Source organism: Triticum aestivum, chromosome 7D (assembly GCF_018294505.1).
Source record: "Triticum aestivum cultivar Chinese Spring chromosome 7D, IWGSC CS RefSeq v2.1, whole genome shotgun sequence".
Taxonomy (NCBI): domain Eukaryota; kingdom Viridiplantae; phylum Streptophyta; class Magnoliopsida; order Poales; family Poaceae; genus Triticum; species Triticum aestivum.
The window spans coordinates 570,381,107-570,401,969 of record NC_057814.1 but is presented as its reverse complement, the minus strand read 5'-3'; the positions used below and the strand labels follow the sequence as shown (position 1 = coordinate 570,401,969).

Here is a 20,863-nt window from a genome sequence, read left to right as displayed (position 1 = left end):
ATGATGACATGATATGAGATGCATGACATGAACAAAATGCAAAACGAAAACAAAACCCGACCACGAAGGAGTATCATAACACATAGCCGAAAATGGCAAGAGTTGGAGTTACAAATATGGAAAGTTACATCCGGGGTGTTACAGAAGGACTATTAATGGCCTCGCGTGGTGAAGTGAAACGTAGAAACAAGGATAGTGAACTTGATTGCAGAGCTCTTAAGCTTTCCACATGTAAAATCAAGAAGGTACGGTGGTGAATTTCTCTTACTGTTTCCCGCAAAAAACAGTCTCTTACCGCAATGTTGCATGGTAGGCAGTCTAGAAAGTAAAACCAAGTTATCTCTTCAATCACAATGCATGTGATGAATTATATCTCTGGACTTACTACTTCTCCACTAACTTCGGGCTTCTACTTATATTTTCACACTAACTAGATTGCGATTGGAGGCCCTGTTATTAATTTTGGTGGGAATCTCGTCGGTATGAACTTCTATGATGGACGTGAAGAAACTCCTTTCCTGCCAAGGAGTAAGGTTGTCGACGTTTTAAAGAAAAAGATTGGCCTCCCGCTACCATTGGAAAGGTATTTTTATCTTTCTGTGTTTCAATGCTAGATGTAATTGGTATGCATATACTCATTCTGCTAACTGACATTGAAAGAAATATGTTGGATGACAGAGGATTGAACCAGCCTGAGGAAATACAGGGAGGGTGGAAGGAAAATAGGTATTCTTTCTCTTTCTCAGTGCCATTTGTTTGTGGTAGCATATACTGTTTTATTCAACTTTGAACTTACATTGGAAAACAAAATGTCGGATACTAGGTGGCCCGTGCCTGCGCCATATTGGTACCATGGTGTACTTGAGGTGGATAGGTGGGTTTTACCGGACCTTCATGGAAGGAGTCTCCAATAGAGACTCACTCGTGCTGTTGGATTGATCTAGAAAGTATTGTCTTCTGCCCATCTTAGCAAGTATCTAATGGACCTGTAGTGTTGGGTTTATTCTATTGGGTTGATCTAGAAGTATTTGACAGAACAGTAGAACTGATTATTACTATGTGACTGAATGAACCCACCTGTTGCACTTTACAAGTTGGCTCGAATGTTTGACTTGAGCTAAATGCACCCAGTTTGTCACAATGTTATCAGGTTTATTTTGATTGGCATTATGATTGCTTTTTCATTGTTGGAAAGTTAACACTTTTTATTGATTATTTTATTGTTGTTGTTATTGGAATCAAAGATATTCCTTTTTTGCAATCCAATACTTCCTCTATAACACTATGCTCCCTAGTTTTAAAAAGCCCACATTCAATTGAGGTCTCCAATTGAACTTGGGTCACCCGATTTTGACCGTGTCAACAATTTTCCAAAGCTCTCTTATTTAATTCGTTTATACTATACACTATTCTTCCTAATTTTTAAGGCATCACAAGTAATCGGGGTCTTCAATTTAGATTTAGTCACTCGATTTTGACTAGGTCAACAATTTCTCAAGTAGCTCTCCATTCAATTATTTAATTCACTATGTTGCATAAATTTTGAAGTTTTTTTCATTCAACTGTGGTATTCAATTCTGGATTTGGTTTACAATTTTGACCGGACCAACAATTTACAAATCAATCAACAACAACCGGCCTATAAAAATCACCTCCCCCACGGGCACTGTCGGGGATATACCCCGCGGTATGACCCGGCCGGAAGTATGACCCGGCCGGGCTTGGCGTTTTCATTGGTAACCCGTCGTGGTGGCGACTCACGAGCCTGGCGACTCACGGATGGCCCTAGCGGCGGGTCATATAGAAGACTAGGCCCAAGGCCCAGAAGGCCGGCTCATGTTATGGTGGGACGGTTTACGAGGAAACGCATAAGGAGTTTTCCCTTAAGGGAGCAGACTAGGATTCCACTTGTAATAGACTAGTCCTAATCCTAATAGGATTCCACATGTAACCCGCCCCTTCAACTTATATAAGGAGGGGCAGGGCACCCCAAAGAGGGACGAGCAACAAGAAACAATCTCTAGGGCAAAGAGCCGGTTTCCCGGCGACTCTCTCATGAGCATAATGAGACCTAGCCACAAACAGCATGTAGGGCTATTACCGGATGATGTTTCCCGGGGCCCGAAGCTGTCTAAATCCTTGTCTTATGTTGCATCTCTTGATTCCACCCAATCCCTCTCAAGCTACCACATAGATGCGTTGGCCTCGCGACTAAGTCCTGACACTAAGGACATCTGCCGTGACAATTCCACGACAGGCACCCTACCACCATCTAAACAAAGAAGTGCCACCATGTGGCACTGTAGCACCAATATAGTACATGCAGCCACCGACGCAAAAAATTTGCCCCATAAATATAGGTTGGTTGCAGATAACACATAATCACACCTCGAAAGGCCCACCAAATCACCGCATTATAAAAAAAATAAAGCACACTCCATCATCTCCCCCACCCGCCAAACTAAATATTCCAACTTCTTCAAAATATAAGGAGTATTAGTTTTTTTGAAAAGTCAAATTTCTATAATTTTGACCAAATTCAGAGCAAAAAATATCGACATCTATAATATTAAATAAAAAAAGTATGAAAATTCATTTCATGATGAATCTATATCATACCGATTTTATATTATGGATTTTGATATATTTCTCTACAAATTTGATCAAACTTAAAAGGTTTGACTTTTCATACATCTTATATTTTGAAGATGAGTGAGTAATTATTTTAAGAAACCCAACAGCACTCACGGCACAGCAAAGCACGCACAACCCTTCTAGTATTGACTATATGTGACAGACATGCGGGATAAACAAGAGGCACACATGACACATCAACACCATCCATCCATGGCGGTGAAATGGTGTATAAGCTAGGCCCTGAGGGTCGATCCATGATGGATTTCATGATAGTCCCTCTTTGTTCGTCATAATGAGGCTGCCAATTTGACAACCAGCCTTATGTTGCTGGCCCGTGACGGTTTCCATGACAAACCAGAGAAAGCCATCATTATCGATGACGGTTTCTGAGAATGTCACCAAAAAACCATCATGATTAACAGGTTTTTTTGTAGTGAAAGAAGATTGGATTGGAAGTTTATCGCAAAAAAGGGTACCTCAAATTGTTCAAACCTGGTGCATCTAACTCATAAAATCAAAAGTACCTCAAGCCTACTGCTAGTCTACAACACTTGGGTGTAGAGGTCAACCCCATGCAAGTGGGAAAAAAAGATGGGAAAAAAGGTGAAATTGGCTACCTGACAGAACTTTATGCCGTCATCAAACTAATTAAACTGCCAACCAATGAAGTTAGTGCTATGACCAAAGTGCGCCTTCGCTTCCGGTTGCCTCTTAATCCAAGATAGCTAGCCCCAACATGCATGGGAGATCAAAATGCCATGCCATAGCATTATTAATGGACTAGTTATTTTTCATCACAATTAAGACGCTTCATCACAATTTTTGTTATCATAACTTAGCTAATCCCTCATATATTATGACTAACAAAACATGGTAAGAAACTTCTCTCTTAAATTCCCCCAAATAATTCCTATTAGATACTAAACATTGGATTGGGGACTAAAATGACATGGTCAATGTCTAATCTCTATATAGCCCATCCTATAGTTGCCAAAAAAATGTGTTGTTAAGTTTTGACGATGACCACTAGTCCGACCATTGAAACACACATAGTTTGTTCTTCTAGATAGGTGTATGTTGGAAGACATGTCAAGTTTTAACCCGCGAAAAAAAGACAGGTCAGGTTTGCTAAAACTAGTGATTAAATTGCCATTTGTAAAAAAACGAGGCTTTTTTTGGTGCACTCCTCAGTGGTTTATCTGAATATTAAAGTCACTTTGAAAATGGGGCTTCAATCAAAAAATTTAGAAGTCAATACTTTTTCCCTTTGAGAAGTTAATACTTTTTTTTAGCAACGGGACTTCCATTTTTTTTTTCTGAGACAAACGTAGTGGATGAAAAGCTGGGCTTCGCTCACAAGAGTTGGGCTTCTCGGAGGAGTGATAAGGCTCAAAGGCCCACTTCTTGGAGCGCATCGAGGAGTGACAAAGGCCAAAACTTTCTCACCGGCGGCGCTCGTTCCCCAATCCCCTCGCCGCCGTCGCCTTCGCCATGCTCCGCCTCCGGAGCTGCGGCGTCGCGCACCTGCTCTCCTCTCCCATCACCTCTCACGGCTACGCTCTCCCCCGACTCCTCTCCGCCACCACCGCCGTTTCCCCACCCACCGGATTCGCCGTCGAGGAGTATCTGGTCGACACCTGCGGCCTCACCCGAGCACAAGCGCTCAAGGCCTCCGCAAAGCTTTCCCACCTCAAATCCCCCGCCAATGCCGACGCCGTCCTCGCCTTCCTCGCCGGCCTCGGCCTCTCTAGCGCCGACGTCGCCGCCCTCGTCGCGCGGGATCCCAAGTTCCTCTGCGCCGGCGTGGAGGCGACCCTGTCCCCCATCGTCGTCGAGCTCACGGGCCTCGGGCTGTCGCGCTCCGAGATCGCGCGACTCGTCCCGCTCGCTGCCGAGCACTTCCGCTGCAAGTCCGTCGTATCCAAGGTGCACTACTACCTGCACCTCTTGGGCCCCTCCGAGAAATTCCTCCGAGTATTCAAGGGTAACCACCATCTCCTCTCGCACAGCCTCGAGAAGGTGGTCAAGCGGAACGTGCGGCTGCTGCGGGAGTGCACGCTAGGTGCTTGCGACATTGGCAAGCTGGCCATCTCTTTGCCAAGGATGCTCACCGCCAACGTGGAACAAATCCGGGCCATGGTTGCCTCTGCTGAGGCTTTAGGCGTGCCTCCTGGCTGTGCGATGTTCAGGCAGGCTCTGCGGTCTGTTGCGTTAGTTAGTGAGGAGAAGATCGCCACTAAATTGGATCACTTGAAGAAGGCAACAAGGTGGTCAGATACCGATGCCGGCATTGCTGTGTCCAGGTGGCTGAGTGTGCTGAGTTTGTCCAAGGAAACGCTGCAGCGCAAGTCCGACTTCTTCATCGCGGAGGTGGGATTGGAACCGGCGTACATTGCTCGTCGGCCAGCGATGCTTAGTTTTAGCCTGGAGGGCCGGCTCAGGCCCCGGTACTATGTTATGAGGTTTCTCAAGGAAAATGGATTGCTAGATCATGACAGAGACTACTACGGTATGGTCTTGTGCAGCGAGAAGGTGTTTGCGGAGAAATTCATATGCCCTCACAAGGAAGCTGCGCCGCACCTCCCTGAAGACTATGCTGCTGCTCGCAGAGGGGAAATGCCGACTAATTTCAGATTTATATGAGCTAATTTCGCGGAGGGGAACTTTAGCCTGGAGGTCCGGCTCAGACCCTGCTACTATGTTTTGAAGTTTCTTAAGGAAAACGGATTGCTCAAAGGTAACCCAAGCTATTATACAATCGCCAACTTCACTGAGAAGGTCCTCACAAGGAAGCTGCACCGCACCTTGCTGAAGACTATGTGGCTGCTTGCCGAGGAGAAGTGCCAACTAATTTCAGAATTACATGAACCAAGAGCATGCTATGAAAATTGGTAACTGTGTACGGTGCGACAAAGTTTTCATTATGTGTGGTAAGATAGTAATTCCTACTCCCTCCGTTCCATATTACTTGTCGCTGATTTAGTACAACTTTGTACTAAATCAGCGACAAGTAATATGGAACTGAGGGAGTACTTCTGTGTACTTTGCCTAGCTGGATGTTGGTTCTACACTTTTAGATGCTGGTATGGCCGTTGTTAACGCTGGGTTAAAGTGATGATTTGAATCCTGAATCTTGATATCTTAATGGATCATTTAGTAGAGGAAAAATCATGGCTTGTTATGAACTTGTTCATCCTGATGCACACATATTGGAACTAAGAAAGTGCGAGAACAGGCCATTCTGCAATGCATTAAAATTTCTATGCTGGCTTACATTGCTTATCGCCTAGCAATGTTCCGTTATAGGCCGGAGGGCCTGACTATAATCCCAGTTCTGTGGTGTAAAGGTTCATAAGGCAATTAAAATTCGAAAATCCTTACTGCAACACAAAGATTTTGCTTGGCTCCGTGCTCTTGCCTAAGAAGATGATGGCCTCTGGTATGGTATGAATGTGGCATGCTAGTTTGGTCATTGGTAACACTTGATGAAGCTAGTAATTAGATTCATGAGTACTGATATGTCCACGGCATCATAAAATTTCTTTGAATGACAATTCTGGACCCTTTATTTTTTGGGGGGAACTATTTTGAACTTGCTGACGTATGTTGATCAATCCGAGGAGGCAGTTAATTTTGACCCACTTTGTTGGTTACTTGCTCTAATTTTTGTGAGCTGAAAATCTTTCTTCTTTGTGCAGTATGTTTGTTTGAAGAGATTTAATGTTGTGAAAGTGATTCATGCCTTGCTAGTATAAAACTATGCCAAAAATAGCATACAGCAAAATGGCTTCAAATGTAAGGTGGCCTTGAGTTGGTTAATTTGATTGGGGATTGATCAAGACCATAGAAGCTTAAATAGGAACATTGGCATCTCTACGAATAAAGTTGTCCCATTATCCAAATATAAGAGTATTCAACTAGTTAATGCTACATTCATGGCCCTCTGATCTCTCCTCCATTTCATTGGTTGGTGTCACATTGAGAACCCCCAGAATTGGGCAGAATTTAGCGTAGGCACAGCTCTAGCTGGCTATTCCCAAAACAATGAGGCTTGCAAACAGGAAATTTCTGAGCTTTCTTCTTCTTGATATGGGCCTAACAAACTGGAAAGGACAGAGCGGTGTTCAACTGGACCGGGCCGACGCTGGAATTAAGCTGCCCGCCGGCGACCGGCTGGACCAGTGCAGGTCCCTCAGGATGTTATCAATGGCAGCGGCGTGCTTCTCCTGCAGGCAGACAGGTACAGGACAATGATACATCCATTCGCACACACGTAAGTTGAGCAAACGTGGTGACCACGCACGTACCTGGTCACGAGCTCTGTCCCGGACGCCGCCGCCCACCGGCCGGCCGCGCTCGTCGTACAGGATCATGCCGCTGAACTTCGGCAGCCGGCACTTGACGCCCATCAGCACCCTCCTCTGCCATATCGGCCGCCCCGGCGTGCCCAGCGCGCCCGAAGCCCTCGGCGCCGCCACGGCCACGGGTTCCTCCGCCTCCGGCACTCCACCTGCCAGAAGCCCGTAGACAGAGCTGCTGCCGCCGCCGCCACGCACCATCACATCGACGTCGACGGCCTCCTGCTGGCCTCGCCGCACGGCCCGGCGGCGGGCGTAGGCCTTGTCCTTCCACAGGGCCACGGACAGGCAGAGCCCCATGGGAGCAGCCGAGCAGGAGCAGCCAAAAGCTCTGTGTCTGTGTGTCTGTGTCTGGATCGGGATGCAGAGCGCTGCAGTATGCCATGCCAGTGTGCGCGGGGTGGGATCCTTATGGCAGAGCGAGCGTGGCCGGGGACCAGGCGCGCGCGCGCCGCACAGGCCGCCCGTGAGCTTTGCCGCTCCCATGATGCCGCCTGTTCACGTCTCACCGCCCTACGTGTGGTGTGGTGGTGTGACCGCACCGCACCGCGGCGTCCGTGTGAAGCATGCCTAGATCGATGGGACAACGCCCGGATCGGAGGTGGCCGCAGGGTTCAGTCGCTGTGCTCGGCCGGTGGAGTTCCTGCTTGGGTCGATTGCTTGCGCTGAGCCAGCTCCCTCCCCGGCCGCATCTGGTTGATGGTGATTTGCTTTTAATTTCTTCTTTTCTTTCTTTCTTTGGGTGTAGGCTAGCTAAGATAGTACTACTACGTCTGTCTGTACGTATCAGGAAAGAGTCATGCAGAGAGAGACCATACATATCTGTCTTGTACTCCCTCCGTTCGAAATTACTTGTCACAGAAATGAATGTATCTAAATGTATGTTAGTTATAGATACATCCATTTTTATCCATTTTTTTGACAAGTAATTCGGATCGGAGGGAGTACTTGTATAGTGGCAGCGGAAGCCTGGAATCCACATGACGGCGGTCATCTTTAAAGGCTTCGAGGATATCAACCAACGTGATATCGCTTTAGGAGTGCATGGCCATGGAAAGAAAAATCCCCTTACTGGCATTATTATCGAGATAACCATTTTATTTCACAAGCTCGTTACAAAAAGTTATTCCGCGTTGATAATCTTCGAACTATTTACACCCGCAATAACTTTAGTGGAAGATCACCCGCAAAAAAAAAAAAAGAGTATAAGATGGTTATCCAACATCCAATCTTCAAACACTTCCTCGAAAACAAACCCACAGGCGAAAAGTTTCTGAGACATATCCAGCGGTGGCACCAGCAAAGGATGGCCATGGCGTGCCTTCATGTTCCGGTGGTCAAACGGCGATAAACATTAGAGCTCTCGTCGACACCATGGTTGGTTGCAACGCTGTAGCATCAGCGAGCACTCTCTAATCAGAAATCCATTGGCCTTACTCGTGGTCCAGTTCACAGTTCATGCACGGATTTTTGTACTGCTGGAGAAAAATAAACCGACAGAAGGACGAAGAAAGGCAGAAACAGGGAGATCAGCACTCAACTGACCTTCCACAGAATCTGGCCACCAGCCATTAACAGTATGTCAGCTCAGTATACAGAAACCATGACGCCTAACGGCGGAAATCGGGAGGCACGGTCTCTTCTGTGAAGTACTCCTTTCTCACGGTCTCAGCATCACAAAATCTCACCTTATATACAGAACAAGCAACAACTATTAGAGGTAAAATGATTTGATAAGCTTCAGAGAAACAGAACTGACCAAGACCATTCCAAAAAAAAAAAAAGTACTGACCAAGGAGGCATATTGTTTCAGCAGAGGTTTAACAAGCTGCCACATTGGCTGGAACACAAATGGAGCATCCACAAACAGAACTTCGCCAAGCCGCTTGGGATAGTAATAGTAGAACACATCAATCTGAAAAATCTCTGGAAATTAACATCCATTCACAACAGTAATGAACTAGTTGTTGTATGTGCAAGTACGCACAGGTGCAACAGCTACTAAGGCTTCACAATCTTGGAAGTACAGGGTATCCATGCAAGACCCCATAAGAAAAAAATTCTACATGCGTTTGCATGTAGATAAAATTTTCTGTTCAAGGGTATATAAAAGCATTATCTTTCAGCCATCATTATTTTCTTATTGCAAATGGATATAGAAATAACAATTAGGCAATTATATTATTTGAATCTCATACCATTGCAGATCAATGTATTCAAACAAATCAACTTTTATTTTATGTTCGATAGATCTAATGAAAGGTGTATGAATAATCCTCAAAACGTATGTGACTCTCATCTGGATTGCTTCGTTAATGTCTCTTACAGCTGCCAACACAATCAGGGAAAATGATGGCATCAGCAAAGAAAAGGATTGAACTTACCAAAAACTTTAAGAATTGGAGATCACCATTTTCTACACCAAAGCCTCGAAGATCGAAAATTCCAAGTATATTATCTGTTCCCATGGGAAGGTTACGTAAAGCCTTTTCGACCAAAAAGGCACATAACTTCTCATTTTCAAGTGGGTCTTGTTTCTGTAATAGCAATATTGTGACCAATACGTCATATAATTAAGAAAAAAGGCATCTAATTCACAAAAGACATCATAATGATAAATTGCAGAATAAATAGAGCCAACAGGTATGCCAGTTCAGATTGAAGTGAACAATTTAAATTCGAAAACACTAACGCCCACACGTGTGGGCGTCTAGCAACTCGCCCACACGCATGGATTCTCGTCCAACCAATTTTGCACGAATCTTGGCGCGTTCTAGCAGTTTTTGTGTGCCACGTAGGACTAAGCTGGTGTGTGGGCATTCATCCGGTCGCCCACACGTCCTCTTTCACCACACGGGGGGCTGGTGTGTGGGCGTTTAGCAATTCGCCCACACACCAGTTTTCACGCACGCAGAGGGGGCTGGTGTGTGGGCGTTTATCACTTCGCCCACACGCCCGTCTCCTCGCCCACACCCAAAGCTGGCAGTTGCCATGTGTTTCTGCAGGGTACATGGCAACTGCCCTAGCTTTGCTTCTAAGCAGATGGCAACTCTCTTTTACCCGAGTTGCCATGTGTTTTTGCATGGTACATGGCAACTGCCCTAGCGTGCACGTAAGCAGATGGCAACTCTTTCTCTTTACATGGCAACTGCCCTAGCGTGCTTGTGAGCACATGGAAACTCTCTCTTTTACCTGAACATGTTTTTTTGCCATGCCTTTTTTGTAGTGCTACATGGCAACTGCCTAGTGGTAGTGGGTGGCAACTCCAAAAGTTTTGAAATCATGGCAACTGCAGTAGACCAGACCATACATGGCAACTGCAGTTGAGCAACCATGGCAACTGTAGTTGTCCGACATGGCAACCGAAGTTCAGCGACATGGCAACTACAGTTAAACGAACATGGACGATGGTCTGGACCATGGCAACTGCGGGACGCGCGGTGACTGTCACGCAGGGCGTGCGGGACCACGAGATACGAGGCCTGACATACGGGGCGTGTGGGCGTTATCTATTTCGCCCACACGCACACGTGTGAGAGGGGTCGGGAGGGTAAAAAAGAGGTGTGTGGGCATTACTTGTTTTGCCCACACGTAGGTGTGTGGGCTGTTCCTCTTATACACCACACAAAATGTGTGGGTAGATCCCCTAACGCCCACACGTGTGGCACTTATCGGCGTCCTTTAAATTTGTGTTTACTCTGAAAAGTTTTGCCTCATAGTTTATCACTAGTCAAGGCATAACTCTGTATCATTACTTTCTCATTTGATTTTCTAACACTTAGCAAGTGTGTGTACTTTCATTCAGGGGAAGGAACATCAGTTTGTTCAGAATCTTGTCTTGAAATTCAGATGTGGGAAACTTACAGAAGGGAAATGTTTGGCTGCGACTACTACTAGCACAGGCCTGCCGTTGATGTCAAAAGAATGATGCACATATGCTTTGCCAGTTTGGTACAATCCTTTCACTGATTCTTCTGATAATTCCGACACGCGGAAATCCTGACGCCATTTCTAATGCAGATGAAGGAAAGCTTAAGTCGCAAAATACGAAAAACTATTATTCATATTGATTACAATTTAATGGACAAAATGCTAGGCCCTCCATGAAACTACAAAGCAGAAAACTTGACAAAAGGTACATCATCTTTAGAAAAAATCCTCACATTGGGAACCAATCCGACTCCTTTTGTCAGGGATAAGAAGTCCCCTCGGAGTAAACAGACATTGTGCAATTGGTAAAAACAGTTGCTCTGAATTATAATCTGTATAGCTTGCTTGAGAGAATTCGTCTCTGTTCTTTAAGAGACTGTTGCAGATCCCTCACAATTGAATGTTCACATATATACCCAAAAATCTAGTTTACTTTGACGTACTTTATATTTACAATTTTGCTGCAGCCGTTGAGTGAGAGCGTGAGAGACTCTAACAAGGAAAATAATCAGGCTTGATAACGAGAAGTTAGGCAAGCGATACGCAACCGAACAGTAAAATTGTTAGCTCAAAAGCAAGCACACACTGAAACACGACTAGGATATTTGTGAAAACCGGAAAGGAAGAGGCTAAGCTAATACTCCCTCCGTTCCTAAATATAAGTCTTTTTAGAGATTCCAATGCGGGCTAAATACGGTTCCAATGTGGACTACATACGGAGCAAAATGAATGAATCTACACTAAAAAATACGTCTATATATATCTGTATGTAGCCTGTATTGAAATCTTTAAAGTAAGGAGGGAGTATGTATCAGCATTTTGTAGGGGAGGATACGATGGCCTTGGCCAGCTTGGAGACGGCTTCGTCGACGGCGAACTTCCTGTCCTTCAAGAACCAGAGGATCATCTCGTCGTCATCCCTGCCGCTCCTGCCCGTCGGGAGGCCCGGGTGCTCCCTTTCGAGCCTCTCCTTGACCTCCAGGACGAGCTGCACCAACAGAGGAAGAGCCAATGCGAGATCCGCACCCAGTGGGTTAGCTTCCAACGAATTACTAGCATAAAGCAGATCAGCAGCAAAGGGATTAATCGAGGAGACCCCCAATCGCGAGCCGAATACGTGGTTAGGGGCGGGCGTGCTGACCTTGGAGGTGGAGGCGCCGGTGGGAGCGGCGCTGCTGCAGCAGCGCACCGCCCTCCTGGCCCCGGCGAGGCCCCGCGGAGGCGGTGGAGCTCGGACGACGGAGCGGAACGAGCAGGATGCGGCCATCGCCTCTGCTCTGCTCTGCTACTTCCCTTGGCTTGGAAATCTTATCCGGGAGTTTGACGGTTCGCCACTGACATCGTGGTCCCACTTGAAATGACGAAGGGGGAGGAGATGGTGGACGCCCGGAGTGCGCCCGTCTCGCCGGCGCACGCGGCATTGAGTACGTGCTCGTGCCAGGCACTGCGTTCTCGCCCTGCGGCTCCGGCGCCGTGGCGGCGGAAATGGTTGACGGCCGGAGCGCCCCCGCCTCGCCAGGGCGACCCGGTCGACCATGTCACGTGTTCTTTATCGTTCGGCGGTCGATGCTTGCGCGGCAGGGAAGCAGAGGGAGCGGCGGGCCACGCTTGCGGAGGCGGAGCTCGGTGGCCATGTAGCTGTTAGGCTGGCCGAGAAGAATAGCCAACTCCAGGATCACAGTTCGGAGGGGATCAAATGTCCGCGAACAACACGTTTGGAGTATGGTTTTCGCTTCCGGTGAGATTTCGAAGAAATTTTCTGAATTTCATTAATTTCAGCAGCCACTGAAATATTTACCTTTCAGCCGAAATATTTCAGCAATTTTGGTAGTATGCATGAACTCAAATGTTTCTCAAAAAAAATTTAATTCAAATATTTGTTTGATTTCAAGTGAATATTTCGGTCTTTCACTCAAACACTAATCAAAATAACTGAAATTCACAGATTTTCGGTGTTTTTTTTGGTTGGTGCTGAATTTTTGTGAAACTGAAAGTGTTGGAGATATAACCCCGCGGTATGACCCGCCCTGAAAGGATTGGGTTAGGCCGTTGGCGACTCTCGAAGATGGGCCTCGGACGGGCCCAAGGGATCAAGACGCAGGGCTGGATGGCCGGCTCACAAGACGGGCCAGCTTAAGGCCCAAGGCCAGAAGACGGCGCGTGGCCTGGAAGTCTAAGCCGCCCAATGATGACTTGTCATAGAAGGCAAGGAGACTTAGAGTTAGGACCCGTCACGAAACATGACCCGACCCGGACTCTTGTAAGCTGGTGGCCTCGACCTGTATATAAAGGCGAGTCCCCGGTATAGAATAGGGCAAGTTACAATCAATCGATAGCTAGGTCAAGCGAATCCGCTCCCTTGTAATCGATACTCAAGCAAAAAAGCAACAAGAGCAGGAGTAGGCTTTTACCTCCACCGTGAGGGGCCAAACCTGCGTAAATCTGTGTCTTTCGACCCGCTCAACCCCGACAAGCTAATCACCGTTGCGATGGCCTCGTGACTAAGTCCTTTCACTAGGACATCTGCCATGACAAAACCACTACAGGTGGCGCCCACCGTGGGCCAGCGCACGGTGGTTTCGAGTTCTTGAAGGGCTCTTTCCCAGGGATTGAAGGATACGCGCGTTGGCAGGATGACCAAGAGTCGCCCCGGCAAGCTCTACATCGACGACGCTGGCTGGGGCCCCGAGGCCGACTCAATGGAGTACGGGTACCGGGTCCCCTTCGGCGGAACCCATGTCTTCATCGGCAAGATCGGCGGATCTGGACCTGAGCCGGACCTCTACACCGACATCGTCGAGCCGGCTCGGCCTACACAACCCGCCCGGGTCCAAGCCGGGTGAAAGCATGTTTTCGTGGGCTTCACGCAAGGTGTGGAAGTTGCAGAAGATTCTGCATCTGGAGGAGAGACTCTCATCTACTCAGGTGAGGAGTCCTCGACCGGAGAAACAGAGTCAATCTATCAGCTTCAAGACGGCGGGCTTGGGGGCTGCTCCGATGGCGAAGTATTCCGGACCCCTACGAGCCGCCAAGCCGAGCCGCCATCTTCATGGCAGGCATGGCGCCGACTCTTACCAACACGGCGGCTGGAGCGACAACAACAACTAGCCCCTCAGGATCTGGGTTAGCCAGGCCTCCGGCTCAAGTCTTATCTGAGTTGATGGATACTTTGACAACCTTAATGGGGACGGAGGTCACGGCGCAAAACCAAGCGGAGCGCAACACAGAGACCGTGAAGCTTAGGGAACAGATGACCAAGGCCCAGGAAGATATCAATGCTGAAAACACTCGGATAGCGACGGTACAGGCTCGAAACAAATGCTGAGTCGGAGCGCCTGAAGGCCTTCAGGCGGAGGCCTGGCGTTTAAGTCTGGATCAAAACGCTTCTAATGCAGTTCCTCGGAGGAGACACCAGACCCGTTTGCCCCTAAACTATGAGCCCATGAATTTGTATAACAGTGTATAAATACAACATAAAACAAAAAAAATACAGACGAATAATAGTAGCATGGGGTTATGGGACACGCTACTGCTATTTATCAGTAGCGCTGGAGAAACCCACGCTGCTGCTAACTGGGTTAGCAGACGCGGGGGTTTAATCCCGCGCTACTGCTAAAAGTTAGCTATAGTGCCGACCCGCGCTACTACTAACCTCTAAATCAGCGCCACTAGTAGGCTTTTCCTAGTAGTGGCTACTGCTATCTGAGTTAGCAGTAGCACGTGTAGGAACCACATTACCGCTAATGTTTAGTTGTAGCGCCGTACTAGTAGCGCGCCTACCCGTGCTGCTAGACAAAAACCCGCGCTACTGCTAGAGTTTTCCCTAGTTTTTTTAGGGAAAAGGCCTTTTATTACTCAAAGTCCACAAAATGTGGGATACAAATTGGGTCATGTGGCTGGCCTAACCACACATGACGCCCAGGAAGTAAAGCTAGTGCGTGTTTGGCTAACTTGTTAGTTTCTACATTAGCCTCACGCCTTTCAAAAGTAAATCTACTAGTAGAAGGTGGTGACCTTGATCTGATCTCTTTGATAATAACTCCATAATCTCCCTGACTACCTTTAGCAATGTCATCGATCACCTTCTTGCAGTCGGATGCAACAATATAGTGATGTTGATTAAGATCCTCCTCCAATGCAATAGCTTCACGGCATGTGATGGCTTCCAGAGTGGCTGCATCGCAAACTCCGACCATCACTAAAGCTGAACTACCCATGAAAACTCCTTGGCTATCTCTGCAGATAGCTACTACTAAACCACCTCTATGTGGACGAACCCCTGCGTCTACATGAATCTTCGCATAATCTGCTGGGGGGGGGCCTTCGATCGAGTGACCGCAGGTGTAGCTCTCGCCGCTGCTTGATTCAGTTTCCTGGGCTTCCTCGGTGCTTCCAAGTCTTGGATGTAGCGTGTTATAAAGGCCCTTATCGCATGTGGGGTCTGGAAATAGACTCGTGTATGGCCTTACGCCGAGATGTCCAGATGGCCCAAAGTGTCACCACCAGCAAGGTGAATTGCTCATGCGGTAGCGATCCCATCATGTTGAAAAGCCAGCTCTTGGCGCAGTTTTCAGTTGTAGCCAGCAGGGTGCAGCAAAGATCATCGTCAACCAACACCCATGTACACCTGGAGATGGTGCATTCGAGGAGAGAGTGGCGCCATGAATCAGATGTGCCGCAGAAACCACAGGAGCTCGTCGTTGTCATGTTGCGATGTTCCCTAACATCTTCCGTCGGCAGCGACTGCTTCGAGAGCCTCCACAAAAACATACGTACTTTCGATGGCACTTCCATCTTCCACAGAGTTTTCCATGAGGCCGAGTCCGATGTTGATGAAGAGCCCCCGGAACCCTCCAGCCAAGCCTCTCTCCTTTGCCTCGTCGTCACTAGCATGTTGTAGGCTGAACGAACCGTAAACTGTCTTGTTCTTTCATGCGCCCAGCTCCAGTAATCCTACATCAGAGTCGTGCATAGTGGGATACTTAGCACAACCTTCGCATCAAAAGCCAGAAACGTGGCATCGATCTTTTGCTTATTCCATGTGGCGCTAGTGTGATCTATCAATTCCGCCACTATGGCCGGCGGAGTGCTTGTGAGACAGCCATATGGCCTCATCATCTCTGGACGAGGGAGCCAATTGTCCTTCCAAATATCGGTGCTTTCTCCGTTGCCAATCCGCTTGATAAGGCCCAGTTTCAAAGTGTCTCTTCCTTCGACAAGTGCTCGCCATATCTGACTTGGATGACTCCCAAGCGCAGCATCTAGGATATTGGTGTTTGGAAAGTAAATGCTCTTCATAATTCGCGCACTAAGAGAAGTAGGGTCCTGTAGCATGCGCCAGACCTGCCTAGCTAGCATGGCTAGGTTGAATAGCTCGAAGTCTTTAAACCCCAAACCTCCCATGCTCTTTGGCTGAGTCATTGCCTTCCATGATACCCAATGCGGTTTGCGTTGGCCGTTCTTACTCCCTCATCAAAATTTTCTTATCAACATGTTCAGGATGCTCACATAGGCCCCTTGGCATTTTAAAACAGGACATGGAAAAGACTGGTATGGCCTGTGCCACTGCCTTTACTAGCACTTCCTTGCCTGCAGAGGACATAGTTCTTTCGACCCAACCTTGAATTTTGCTCCATAGTCTGTCCTTTAAATATTTGAACGCCCCGTTTTTTGAGGCCCCCACATCTGTAGGCATTCCCAAATATTTCTCATTCAAAGTTTCATTTGGGACGTTCAAGACATTTTTAATATCATTGCGAACAGCCTCAGTTTTCCCTAGTAGTGGGGGACAAGTAAGAAAAGTACGCGGCCTGAGCTGTGAGTCGACTTGCCGGACAAAAATACATGAACGGAACCGATTAGTAATAGGGCAGTGATCTGCGCCGGCGCACCGGCCCAACTGTTGGGCCGGTCGATCCCGAGCCGTCCGATGCGGTTAGCGTGAACCGTTAGATCTGCGCGCGAGTGTGTACCGAACCAACCGTTGCAGCAAAAAAGACACGTTTTGTTGCAACGGTTGTACGAACAACCACAACCAGAAAAACAGGGGAGCTGGATCCCCCGCGTCTGCCCATCCCCGATCCACGGCGGCGGCGGCCGGATCCTCCTGTTTTAAGTTCCTCGCGGCCGAATCACGTCGAGGAGGGGCTCCCCCATATATCAAGAGGCCTTGGAATTGCTTCCTCGCGGCCGAATCATGTCTTACATCCGTAATGACCTCCTTGCCTCCATGGATTTGGGCTCGAGCTCCGCTATCGTTCATGGCCGAAGTCCCCTGAGGCGGCAAGGCCCTGGTGGTAGTGGACCGGTGCTGCAACGGTACTACAACCCTGGTGTGGTCTTCCAAGATGCAGCACGACATGGCCGGGATGAAATTGATCTGGTATGATTTCCAATTGCAACCCTAGATCCTTTTGTTCACAAAAAAATGTTGCAACCTTTGATTTCAATTGATGAGCATGAGATTAAAAAGAGATGTTCTCAACATACTTGTGTTTGATTTTTGTGTAATGTTTCTGATATGTTGTCAATTAATGCTAGCATCTTCCTGTTGTCTGCTAGTAAAATGTTACAAGTATGTGTTGCATTTGCTACGTGCTACTTGCTGGATGTTACATGCTACATCCTAAAATGTTGCATGCAGGAGTTGTTTTGGAATTATGATTGACATGTTGCATCCACTTTTTTTGTTTGTGTTTTTTGCATGTTTTTTCATGCAGCAAAAAAAACTGACTTGGGTGCTGATTTTGTTGCAGAATGTTGCTGTGGAGCCATTGATTTTCCTTGATGATGATATGCAAAATGTTGCGCACGAAGAAGAAGATGATGGCATTGATTTGAATGATACTCCGGGACATGATAGTGACGATTCCTTGCAGCTGAACACGGATGGTGCAGCTCCAAACCATTGCAATGCCCGTGTGGCCGGTGACAATGCCAATGGAAATGCTGCAACACTTGTTGATGAACCAGACGAAGATATATCATCACAGCCAGTTGTCCCTTTTGTTGGAATGATTTTTGACAATGTTGAAGAAGCTCAGCGTGTTTACAATGAATATGCTTCAAAGATGGGCTTTGGAACTCGCATTGTGACGTCAAAGCATAGTAGGAAAAATAGCTTGGAGCAGAAGCGCATCCTAATCTATAGAGTTTTTGAGTGCATACACTCACGGAAAGATCCTTCGAAGAATGTTGGTGGAAGCATTTTTGACGGGGCTGCAACAAATCAGAGTGATGATGTTGATATGAGCTATGCTAGTAATAGAAAATCTCCAAGCAAACAAGCTGGCATCTATATGGATGTGAGCAACAAGAGGCGAAGAAACCGGTTGGAGCGGTATGATTGCAAGGCTCGTATGGGTGTTAGCCTCAAAGACGGTAGCTGGGTTGTGATAGTTTTTGAGGCCGATCACACACACCAGCTGATGTTGCAAAGGGGGCGTCGGAGATTTTGCCGCTCTCACAGAAAGATCCCCGATGCAGACATGCAATACATCACTTCGCTGCACTATCGCAACATATCAACGGCTAATATGATGGGCTTGCTTGGAGATGCACGGTGTTGCGATCCAAGGAGTTTGCCGTATGTGAAGACTGATGTGACAAATGTAAGAGCAAAGCTGCGAAGGGGCCTGTTAGAGCGTGATTTGGAGCTGACAATCGAGTACTTTGAGAGAAGACAAGTGGAGAATCCCAACTTCTTTTTCTCTAAGCTAGAAGAAGATGGAGCTGTTAGGGCACTTTTCTGGGTTGATGGGAGAACAAGGGCCTTGTATCCAAAGTACAAAGATTGTGTGTTTTTCGACACCACATTCTGCACAAATCGCTACAACTTGCCCTTTGCTCTGATTGTTGGCATTAACAACCACACACATACTGTTTGCTTGGGGTGCGCTTTGTTGCCTGATGAGACCATCAAAACTTTCAAGTGGGTCTTCCAGCAATGGATGTTGGCAATGAATAACGAGCATCCGTTGAACATTATGACTGATCAAGACCAGGCAATGGCTAAAGCCATCTCAATGGTATTTCCGGATTCAACACACAGATGTTGCAAGTGGCACGTCTTCTGGGTTGCAAGGACGAAACTAGGGAAGATGCTGGGCAAGGATGAGCCTTTTGCTGAAGCATTCTATGGTTGCATCAATGATTCAGATGCCGTTGAGGAGTTTGAAGAACGGTGGAAGCAGATGGTCGAGTTATTTGGTGTGGCTGATAAGAAACACCTCAAGAACATGTGGGACAGCAGGGACATGTGGGCTCCTGTGTACTTTAGGAATAAGTTCTTCCCATTCACAGGAACAACCGGGCGGTCCGAGGGCCTGAATTCCTACTTCAAGACTTTAAATCATCATGGAGACTCGGTCTGGACATTTGTCCAGCAGTTTGAGCTTTGCCAGGAGCTAATGCTTGATCGTGAAGACAATGCTGGCTTCATCAATGAAGCGACGAGGCCGCCACTCTGGGGCAAGTAAGTCCAAAGTCATGTAGCATTTTTTTAGTTTTGCAGTACAACGTGGTTGCAGCATTTGTTTGAAACATATGTAGCAATTCTTATTGATGTTGGAAGCTTTTTTGTTTGCAGTTACAACATTGAAAAGCAAGCTGCATATTTCTATACTAGAGAGGTATTTTCCAAGTTTCAAAAACTATTGGCTAAATCAACAGGCTATGGTCTGCAATATCAACTACAAGAGTGAAAGTGCAACTATCCCTGGGTGGTTTTGGTAATTCCTAACAACATATAACTCATTGAGCTAATGCTATTCCAAGATAAATATTTCAGGAAAGCTCAATGTTTGGCATGGCATGGATTAGAAAGTGGACCCTTCAAAATGCTAAGGACAAAAGATTGGCTCAAGCTCAAAGCACAAGACTCTACATTTTTTATTTTAGTGATCCAAGATCACATTGAGTCTATAGGAAAAGCCAATACTATTAAGAAGGGATGAGGTGTTGCTTAATGAGGATCTTGCTCAAAATGCTTAGTGATATGCTCCAAAACCCTCCACTACTTCCTCATATCCACATATGTCCTAAACCAAAAAGTCCAACTCGGCCCCATCGATTCTTTCCATCCGGAGCCACCGAGTTCAGTTGACATAGCCACTGCCAGAAACCCTAATCAATTCGGTCTCACCGATAGGGATCTCGGTCTCACCGAGATGGGATTGCAAACTCTCTGTTTCCCTTCGTAACGTTTCAGTCAAACCGAGATGAGCAATCGGTCCCACCGAGATTGCAATGAAAACTCTCCGTTTCCTTTTCGTAACGTTTCGGTCCAACCGAGATGAGCGAATCGGTCCCACGGAGTTTGCCTGACCAACTCTCTGTTTGGCTATTACCAAAATCGGTCTCACTGAGTTTGTGTAATCGGTCTCACCGAGATTACGTTATGCCCTAACCCTAATGACATCGGTCCCATCGAGTTGACATGTCGGTCCCACCAAGAATCTTAACGTTCACATTTTGAACTAAATCGGTCTGACCGAGTTTAATGATTCGGTCCCACCGAGTTTGGTGATTTGTGTGTAACGGTTAGATTTTGTGTGGAGGCTATATATACCCCTCCACCCACTCTTCATTCGTGGAGAGAGCCATCAGAACATGCCTACACTTCCAATACATATTTTCTGAGAGAGAACCACCTACACTTGTGTTGAGGTCAAGATATTCCATTCCAACCACATAAATCTTGATCTCTAGCCTTCCCCAAGTTGTTTTCCACTCAAATCTTCTTTCTACCAAATCCAATCCTATGAGAGAGAGTTGAGTGTTGGGGAGACTATCATTTGAAGCACAAGAGCAAGGAGTTCATCATCAACACACCATTTGTTACTTCTTGGAGAGTGGTGTCTCCTAGATTGGCTAGGTGTCACTTGGGAGCCTCCGACAAGATTGTGGAGTTGAACCAAGGAGTTTGTAAGGGCAAGGAG

At 47.0% G+C, this 20,863-nt stretch overlaps 3 protein-coding genes across 4 annotated transcripts; 1 reads left to right on the top strand and 2 right to left on the bottom strand.

Moving 5' to 3' along the window:
• The first annotated feature begins 4,034 nt into the window (after positions 1 to 4,034).
• On the top strand, positions 4,035 to 5,768 carry LOC123164617 (uncharacterized). The gene is made up of 2 exons (XM_044582156.1): positions 4,035 to 5,551; positions 5,649 to 5,768. The coding sequence occupies exon 1, from the start codon at positions 4,129 to 4,131 to the stop codon at positions 5,278 to 5,280; it is 1,152 nt and encodes a 383-aa protein (XP_044438091.1). The 5' UTR covers positions 4,035 to 4,128; the 3' UTR covers positions 5,281 to 5,551; positions 5,649 to 5,768.
• Positions 5,769 to 6,507: 739 nt separating this feature from the next.
• Positions 6,508 to 7,793, bottom strand: LOC123164620 (uncharacterized). The gene is made up of 2 exons (XM_044582158.1): positions 6,945 to 7,793; positions 6,508 to 6,863 (listed from the first exon to the last, which is right to left on the bottom strand). Exons 1-2 carry the CDS (start codon positions 7,479 to 7,481, stop codon positions 6,762 to 6,764), a joined length of 639 nt encoding a protein of 212 aa, XP_044438093.1. The 5' UTR covers positions 7,482 to 7,793; the 3' UTR covers positions 6,508 to 6,761.
• A 258-nt stretch (positions 7,794 to 8,051) lies between these two features.
• On the bottom strand, positions 8,052 to 12,559 carry LOC123164618 (motile sperm domain-containing protein 2). 2 transcript variants are annotated; one of them, XR_006482523.1, is made up of 7 exons: positions 12,067 to 12,559; positions 11,761 to 11,913; positions 10,860 to 11,006; positions 9,380 to 9,532; positions 8,788 to 8,910; positions 8,541 to 8,683; positions 8,052 to 8,385 (listed from the first exon to the last, which is right to left on the bottom strand). XR_006482523.1 is itself a non-coding variant. In XM_044582157.1 (6 exons), exons 1-6 carry the CDS (start codon positions 12,190 to 12,192, stop codon positions 8,606 to 8,608), a joined length of 780 nt encoding a protein of 259 aa, XP_044438092.1. In that variant the 5' UTR covers positions 12,193 to 12,559; the 3' UTR covers positions 8,052 to 8,605. The 2 variants fall into 2 exon arrangements, 1 of the variants encoding a protein (XP_044438092.1); XM_044582157.1 differs by having other exon boundaries at positions 8,052 to 8,683.
• Positions 12,560 to 20,863: the final 8,304 nt, after the last annotated feature.